The following is a 9,155-nucleotide window of genomic DNA, read 5'->3' as shown; positions in this document are numbered from 1 at the left end:
TCAGAGCAAAAATATTGCAAGTACCATACGGAAAAGATGAAATCATAAAATATATTAGACAGAAAAGATGAAATCAGATCACATTCAAATCAAAACTTATCGCGAATTTGTTTGGACGTCCAAAACTACGTATCTGTAAAATAACAAGGGCCACCTCGGGCATTAAAAAGATAATAAACCTAGAACAAAATATGCGATCCCAAATCTTGACCTAATCAAACAAACTGAATCCCATATCATCGTCACTCTCTTCCTTTGGTTCTTCCTGCAATTTACACAAGTAATCACAATATTAGTACCACAAAATAAAACTTTAACACTGAAGAAAAATAGAATACATGGGTCGATCATAGGAACGAAATTGGCTATTCCATACCTTTTTCTCTTCCGGTGGTGGAGCAGCTGCGGCAGCACCGCCACCAGCAGCTCCGCCAGCTGGTGCAGCAGCAGCGACTGCAGCACCGCCACCAGCCCCAACATTGAGGATCAAATCTCCAATGCTACGCTTCTCAGCCAGCTTGGCAAAGAGACCATACCAGTAAGACTCCACATCGGAAACCTTAGCTGCCTTCACAAGCGTAGCAATCTTTTCGGCCTGTTTTAAAAACACATTTTCTAATCTTATTTCCTTATAAGAGATTGGCAAACAAACGCTATCATAGAAATCCAAAACAAAACAATACTGATAGATTTAAACAAAATTCATAAACATCCTGAAAAAGAATTAAAAAAAAAAAGATCTAAACCGTGCGCCTATTTTTATATAAATATTAATGTACAGAAAACCAAACAGTTACATAATTTATCTATTCGAAACCAAAACCGCGCAAAACACTAAAATAATCCTGATATGCACCCAGTGACGAAGAACAACACGAGATAATCAGTCACTAGTTAGTTCGATCCCGAAAGTAATGCGTAGGAAAGAAAATAAATATTGAAGGCGGGTGCGAGGAATAAAGAGAAGCATACGGTAATAGGGATATTGTCATCGTAGAGGATGAGAGCAGCGTAAGAGCAGGCAATTTCTCCGGTCGACATTTTAGACTGCGCGTTCACAAAGCAGTTTCGAAATCAGGGAAGAAGAAACGCAGATGATCAACAGAAAGCACGAAGTATTAGAAATTAAAGAAAATCAAACAAGAAGAAAAGCAGGAAAGTTGAGGGGGAGAGATTCTAGACCAGATCGAAACGGGCGTTCTTCACTGCGCAGGGATGTTCTAGGGTTTGGGAAAGCACTCAAAAATTGGGATTTTATTGAAGCTTCAGATGTGGGCTTGGATTACCTGTTTGGACAGGCCCAAACAGAATACACGGCCCAATAGTAGCCAACATAGCTGTAGCTCATCCGAGAGCGTTGAAATTGTCAAAACAAAAGAAGCTAAAAAGCCGGAGAGAGACGGATAGAGATACCCCCTTCCTCAAATTAATTTGTTAATTAATTAATTAGTATATCAATATTCCTCAAATTACACTTGTTCTAGGAAATTCATACATATACATTACTGTATTAATCTTTTATCTACATACATTCAAAAGGGTTATCAATAAAATAAATAACTATTATAAGTTTTATGATGTATTGGAAATTAATATTTTAAGAGAAATGAATAAGAATTCAAATTAAGTCCGAGATGTAGGAGCAGCAGCACTTAGTTCCATTTGGCATTTGATACCAAAAATAGCAGAAGAATAGTATTACTATTTATGGTTTTTAACATGAACCAATCATGAATTAACAGTTCATTTTAGTTTCAAAAGGGTAAAAAACACACAGTTAATTTAAATAAGTAATAATTAGTACGTTTGAATTTTCTTTGTGGCTACAATAACTTTGAATGATTACGGTGATAAAGTTGCTTCAAAGCATCTTCTAATCAACAATATTTTATGTTAATCATGTTTCTCTTCCACCTTCCATTGCATATATCATTTAAATCCCTCCACTTACCCTAATATAATTAGACCTCCAAATTCAAATCTTATGTAACAAGTTATCACCCATCCATTTACTTACCACTATTCATTTGTCAATTAGAATTTAGCTCCTCTACACCTAAACGTATCTAAGAACGAAAAAATTTGAATTAAAAATTTTCCACCACCAATTTAAACTAAATTGTGTGTGACACTCACAAACCACCGTCATTATCCTATTTTATGAATTAGAGGATTGTCAACTAAGCACAATACTATACATAAATCATATCCTCAATCTTAAATATTCTCCTCCTTCGTTCTATCATTCTTCACTTCATTATAACATTCTTCTTATGAACATTGTATTGAAGTTTGTGGTGGTGGTAATAATAATAATAATTAAGGATTTGCAAAAAGAAAAGAAAAAACGGTAGAGAAGTCATAATTAACCACGGCCTTAATCAATTAATAAGCACCGACAAACCCTGGTTGGTATTGAATTTTAGTAATTAGCATACATCCATTTAATTAATTTTTACTTGATGATACTAAAGTAAATAAGAAGAAGGGGGGAATGAAAGAAATTGTGGTCAAAATGAAGAAGGAATATTGGGTTTGAGTGGGAATGTGGATGATGAAAAAGACAAAAAAAAAAAAAAAAAAGGAAGAGATTTTAGTTTAATTTAATCAGAAAGGGAAATGGATGGGGCCATACACCATCATAAGCAGAGCAAAGGTCAGGATAATACAGAATTTGGAATTGTTTATTTAGAAAGGAAAGCAAAGGATGGATTGTTGTATGAGGTGAGGTGAGGTGAGGGGTTCCCTCTTAATTCAACGCTGCTTCTATTTGAATAACTAAAACCTCCTCTGCTCAAAATCAATATGCGTCCTTCCATCTCAATGCTTACCTTTGTATGTAAAATAGTAAATTCTAAATCGTAAGTCTCAGAGGGTGGACTAATGGGAAATTGCATGTTGAAAGGAGCAGGTGCAGGAGCAAGAGAAGAAGAAGTAAACAAAATTGTGAAAGTAGTGACGGTTGGTGGGGGAATCATGGAGTTGTATACGCCAATAACGGCGGAGTGTATTACCGGTGAATATCCAGGGCATGCCATTTTCAAGACCCGAAGCATATTCTCGGATGCGCTGCACCATAAAGAGGAGCTTGAGGGTGGCCAAGTCTACTATCTCCTTCCCCTCAACCAATACATTCCCAACCATAACCACAGTGTATTATCCACGCCCTATCGAATGTCCACCGCCGAATCCCAAACCAAGCCAGATCATGTAATGTTTCCAAAGTACAACAACGCCGGTGTGTGGAAGGTCAACTTGGTGATTTGCCCACAACAACTTTCACAAATTTTGTCTCAAAATAATCGCACTCAGGAGTTGATTGACAACGTCAGGACCGTAGCCAAGTGTGGAAACGCCCTCGAATCTGCTTCCAACTCGGACCATTCCAGCGTTGCAGGTAGTTGGAAGGATAAGCCCCACTATGGATTCAAATGATTTGTTTTCCTTTTTATGTCCTTTCCCTTACTTTGTAACATATTAGATTTCATTAGTTGCTCTCTCTCTCTCTCAGATGATCTTATAGATCATTTTGGTTTGTGTTTTAGCAATTCGAAATTCCTTAATTAGTACCAACGCAACTATAAGAAGAAAGGCCCAGGACTGGTCCAACTTTGTAAATAATTAATGTTCTATATTGATATGCATTAAAATGAAGGAAGTTCAAAGCGCTTGTACCAAAAAAGAAAAAACAATTAATTTGGTTTGATCCTAATGAACAAGAGTGAAGTTGAGTGGGCATGGTGGTTGGTGTCTTGCTTCTTTCTAGTCGTCTTTGTTAATTGTTCTGTACGTTGGTATAACCTTTAGCACCAAACATGCATAGTTCAGGTAGCCTAATTAATCACCACCCTTTTCATTTGCGCAACACATGAGGTTTTGCAACTTTGCCCTACCTAACTCTCTTTTCATCCAATAATACCACCAAAAATAGAACTAAAAAAAATGGAACTTTATGGTGGGGAGTGGGAGAAAAGGCAAAAAGGATCGAAGAAAAGAAATAAATGTGGAAGTGGAAGTAGAAATACATACGTTCATGAAGAATCCGAGCCTTCCTTTTCACTTTCTTTCCTTTTGGCCAAGTGCTATGTAGGAGGTACCGCAAGCTCCCAAATTTGGGATATGGATCTTCCATGCAAATCTCACATTTTTTTCAACTTTAATTTGGGAAACCAAATGCATGAAAATTTGAGGACTTTATATGGGGTGAAATTTTCAAATGTGTATTTAATTCTCTATATTTTTCTCTTGGTTTTTAACCTATAAGTATTTCCCATTATTGTATGTCTCAAATATAATATATTTTACTTTATCAATGTACGTGGATAAGATCTATACATTTAAAAAATATCCCCAATTTTTCAATATTTTATACTAATTTATCTAGTTGCATATAACATTATATACTACTACTTTCTCTCGGTATACATTGTTCAGTATAGACTACGTACTTATCCTAAGATATCTGTTAATCAATTCTACTTGTCTAGCTGTACTATATAGCCTTTTTTTTTTTCAGGTCTACATTTGGGATGAACTTATTGATCTTTGTTCATGTTCCTGTCAATTCGAACTTGAGATTCCTTGGTATAACTTTTTAAAGAAAGGGTGGGAGTGGTCCACTTTCGAACACGTACATATTTGATTTATATATTAAAACGAAGTAGATTCCCAGAGCTTGTACAGAAAATTAATCTGGTTTGATCCTAACTAGAGAATGTGTGAAGTTGAGTGGGGGCATCGGCAGTATCAGCAATAACAGTGGGAAGCTGTTTCAGAAGTGTTGGTTGTTGGTCAGCTTCATTCTTCAGCCTTTGTCTTTCCTCTATCAGTTGATATAGCGTTTAGCACCAAACATGCCTAGTTAAGGTTGCCAAAATCACCATTCATTAGCTATTAACTTGGAAAAAATAACTTCAAAACTAATGTTTAAAAGGATATTCGCTTCTTCGACCCTTCTCATTTGCGCGATCAATGAGGTTTTGCAAGTTGACTAGCTCTTTCTCCATCCACTACCACCAAAAATTAAAACGAACAAAAGCATGACAAAATTATGATGCGGATAAAAGCCAAAAGGAATTGTAAACAAAGACGTATTATTTTGAAGATAAAAAACAGATATGGAAGTGGAAATATGTACGTTCTTTCTGATGTCCTGATGAAGAATCCGAGCCTTGTTTTCAATCTCTTCCTGTCATCAAGAAAAGGAGGAACACAAACAAAAGCCAACTTATTCTAACCATTCATTGTTACGTATATTATATATTATACATTATATATATTAAATATTTAGATATAATAAAGGGAGGAATTTATTATTTTATTCATATTAACTAAACTTACAACAGAGGGTCTCTGGAGTAGACCCTTTTCCATCTTTTCCTTGAGATCCCGGCAATCTTCCTACATTGAGAAAATCAAACGTAACTAGCCTTAAAAGAGTTTAAGAAGCTTAAAATAAATAATGGGCTAGAGTTTTGTAATCAATAATTTAGAAACTCGGGTAAGTCTACTAAGGACATAACTAGACACTTGACCGTATTGTAGGAACCCAATCTCTCTCGTTTCTATAATGAACGTACATTCACCTTCATACATGTATTTGGAAATGAAATGTGGGGCTGACAAAATTCAGAATTAATTAGCTAAATAGGAATTGGGCTCCACCCACCAATCCAATCTAATTTAAATATTATAATGTTACATCTAATTTAGCATAAAATTATAGCACTAAACAAGCCTTCAAATTGAGAATGTTATTGATTGGGCAATCGATAAGTTAAGCAGTTTGGTTACCTCAGTTACGTCAGAATCAGAGAGCATGGAAATTGGAATATTGGGCAACCCCCAAACATGCAACACAATACTCCTTCCATCGCTGCTTGACATTTTGCTCACAGCTGAGAGACCACAAATCAATTGATTAATGAGTTAACAAATCAGCAAAAGCGAACAACTTAAATGAACATATATTAATTATGTTTTATTCAACCTGTCACTTGCAAGAGCTGTTGAGAAATTTTCACTTTAGATTGAAATTGGCTGGAATTTGTGTCTATGATCTTAACAAAACTTCCCACCACCTTGTCCTCGAAGCTTTCAGGTTGTTTTAGAAGATCCTCCACTAAGCTCCTCCTCAAGTAAACGAGATTGATGTTATGGGGAACCACTGATGCAAAGGTTGGTTTGTCCTGAGAGCAGTTCAATGTTTTGTAGTACTTGTTCAAACCAGCATCCCCATTAATTTGTGGTTCGTCCGGTTCAAAACTTGATCTCTTTTCGCCAATGCCATGATTTTCATTATTGTCATGAAAAAGATGTGGTCCCAAGAGAAGATCAATATGCTTCATGGATACAGTGTTCTTCTTAAAAATGAGATGCAGGGGTCTGTCACAGATGACTTTCTTGTTATTTATGGGATGGATAAGGTCATTCTGTTGAACGTACTTCAAGATGATGGAGCTCACTTCGGATGGAGATAGTTCCTTGGTTGAATCCACGCCAAAGGAAGTGAGAAATTCAATGAGAGGTTTGGAACCCCAACCCAAGAATTTGTGTGTGTTATTATTATTGGGCTTGGGCTTGGACTTGGATTTGGACTTGGAGTCGGTGTGTTCATGTTGAAGAGTACTGGGAAGCCGTGTTGGCGTTGGGATGTAGCCCTTCATTTGCCTGGTGGCCTTTTTGGAGGAACGGGTTTGTTCCACAGCGACAAGAACGTGTCTGCTTAACCCTTCTTCTTGTTTGACAATATCCCAATATTCTTTGAACAGGCACTCGTGTGTATCTCTGTCTTCGAAATCCACAGCTTTCTACTAGTTGCATTGGGAAGAAAGAATTAGAAACGAGTGAATTAAGGAAATAGGAAATAAAAGAGAATACCTTGGAGAATGAAAGTTTCTCAGCAAGACGAACGAGAGTCCAGCAGTCTGAACATAGGCCTTTGTTGGGTCGCAAGTGGATAAACTTGACAGATTTGATACAGTTGTTGCAGAAAGAGGTTGGGCAACAGAAGCAGTGAAACTCGGAGGCTTCTTTACAGGAAGAACAAGAATGGCAATCTGAAGAAAGAAATAGATATATATATTAAGAATGTTTGGAGATTGGTAGTAGAAAGCAGATGAATGGAATGGTGGGGTTAAGTACCGCAAGTCCACTCTTGTTGAATAGGAGAGGTGGTTGGGCAATGGTAATCGGAGTCGAGACCGAGACATTCGAGATGGTACACCTTTGAGCAGTTGCTGAAAAGAAAAAAAACAAATGATGAGATCATGCAGAGGATGTGAAGGGAGGAAGAGCAGGGCATGAGAAAAGTGTGTGAAGACAAAACAAAAACAACAACCCATTGTTGCAGAGAATCAAATCTCCGCCATCCTTGCAGACGAAGCACCAGTCCTCTGCTTTTGAATCTCCCTCCTCCATCTTTAACTCTTAACTCTTAACGCGCGCGCGCGCACACACCACCAATATGATAGATGATGAAGGTGACCCCTTCGTCTTCTTTTTCTTCTTTTTCCCCTAAACACTAAACTAACAACTTTTCACAATCCTCTATTTAATGCTATTCCACTTGATTTCTCCCTAAGCATTAATATTTTCCTTTTACTCGTTACATTTTCTTTTCTTAATTCAACCACACCTACAACAACCATATCACCTTCTTCTTTTCTTTCTCTTTTTAACTCTTCACCTTCCCTTCTATCACTTTTCAATAATAATATTTTTTTTCTTTTCAAATATTTGATTTTTTTTTAAAATAATAGGATCAAATGTTGAGATTTTCAAGTATCTATATATTTATTTGCTATTATACCACTAATAATTATCAAATTTATTCCTAATTTAAACTATATAACTTCGGATTTCTTGATGATTCAATATATCATGATTATGTGATTAAATGTATTTATTAATTTTAAATTTTAAATTTCATCTATAAATTTATCCTCGAGATATTATAGTATTAGAGAGTTCAATCTCTCATTGGAATAAATTTTGAATAGTTTTTTGAAAATTGAAAAATGAAACTCGAGTTTAAAATAAAATTTGATGGCAAAATGCATGAATCAAATTTAGAGGAAGATTTGTATTAGAACCTTTCCAACAATTATCCTTTTTTTCAACTAACAAATTCCTATCATTTAGTACACATAAATAAAGCAAAATCTATCTCACATATAAGAAAATAATAATATCATCGGCCTTCCACCATACATTCAAAATTAATACTAAAAACAAATTTATCACACATTCCATAATTTTGAATACATTTGTGAAATTATTCATCCAAAATCGTAAAAAAAAAAGTCTTAGATTTTTGGTTTAGTTTGTATTTGGTAGCTATGTTTCAAAACCAAACACTTTTGTTTCTCATATCCAATTTTAATCATAAGGTAACACAATCATCAATAAAAGGCGGATTAGAATAATGATTGAATTAAGAAAAATGAAGAGTTTGAAGAAGAGATGAGAAGAATAGGGATTAGTATGGCAAGGGGCTGTTGGGGATGGAGGAGTTTGAGAAGGTTGGTGGAGGGAGAGACTTTCGAGATGTATAAAATGGAAGGAAGAAAATGATTGTAAAAGAGAAATGGCTTTTCAAATGTACTTTCAAAATCATGTCAGCTGAACTCGTGGCGGATGCTCAGCTGCCTTGGGGACTTGAGGAGCATCCTTTCGCGATTTCAATCCAATCGTCGCCAGTTCTGATTCCAATGGCAATGGAGTTTCGGTCTGAAGCCACTCCCAGTGGAAATACAGATCTCCATTGTTTTCCAATAGAAATGTGTTAGTTACAACTACAACCTTCTTTTGTGTAAGAAATTTATCTGAATTTTGCGTTTTTGTACAGACCATCTATAATGAGAGGCTCTAAGTGAAAGTTGGGTTAGTTTTACTTTGCCGAAACACAAAGACTTGATAAAGGTGTGAAATTTACCAAAAGACCAAGTAAATCAGCCCCCAATTCTCTACTCAATTATTCTACCAATCTCTTTGATTCTCGTCATCTGCTTCTCCTTCACCGAGTTCGCCCATGGAATTCTTAATGGATTCGCCTTCAACCAACTGTGAGAGAAAATTGAGTAGAAAATCGGTGGGGGTAACTTGGCATTCTCATTGTGCCTTTTTTGTATGAATTTCTCGTAAATTTGCCACTA

The 9,155-nt window shown here is 35.9% G+C and overlaps 3 protein-coding genes across 3 annotated transcripts; 1 reads left to right on the top strand and 2 right to left on the bottom strand.

Moving 5' to 3' along the window:
• Nucleotides 1-26: 26 nt before the first annotated feature.
• LOC101218660 (60S acidic ribosomal protein P1) lies at nt 27-1,329 on the bottom strand. Its single transcript, XM_004133718.3, has 4 exons — nt 1,183-1,329; nt 973-1,047; nt 377-595; nt 27-265 (listed from the first exon to the last, which is right to left on the bottom strand). Exons 2-4 carry the CDS (start codon nt 1,039-1,041, stop codon nt 212-214), a joined length of 342 nt encoding a protein of 113 aa, XP_004133766.1. The 5' UTR covers nt 1,042-1,047; nt 1,183-1,329; the 3' UTR covers nt 27-211.
• A 1,554-nt stretch (nt 1,330-2,883) lies between these two features.
• On the top strand, nt 2,884-3,435 carry LOC105434805. The gene has a single exon (XM_011652320.2). The coding sequence runs from the start codon at nt 2,884-2,886 to the stop codon at nt 3,433-3,435; it is 552 nt and encodes a 183-aa protein (XP_011650622.1).
• Nucleotides 3,436-4,554: 1,119 nt separating this feature from the next.
• Nucleotides 4,555-7,491, bottom strand: LOC101221509 (zinc finger CCCH domain-containing protein 19). The gene is made up of 9 exons (XM_031881904.1): nt 7,340-7,491; nt 7,144-7,238; nt 6,880-7,058; nt 5,990-6,809; nt 5,794-5,897; nt 5,341-5,400; nt 5,138-5,188; nt 4,939-5,009; nt 4,555-4,839 (listed from the first exon to the last, which is right to left on the bottom strand). The coding sequence occupies exons 1-9, from the start codon at nt 7,417-7,419 to the stop codon at nt 4,704-4,706; spliced, it is 1,596 nt and encodes a 531-aa protein (XP_031737764.1). The 5' UTR covers nt 7,420-7,491; the 3' UTR covers nt 4,555-4,703.
• Between the last annotated feature and the right edge of the window lie 1,664 nt (nt 7,492-9,155).

This window comes from Cucumis sativus, chromosome 3 (genome assembly GCF_000004075.3).
Source record: "Cucumis sativus cultivar 9930 chromosome 3, Cucumber_9930_V3, whole genome shotgun sequence".
Lineage (NCBI taxonomy): Eukaryota > Viridiplantae > Streptophyta > Magnoliopsida > Cucurbitales > Cucurbitaceae > Cucumis > Cucumis sativus.
Note: the sequence above shows the minus strand (reverse complement) of the source record. Positions and strands in the feature narration are given on the sequence as shown.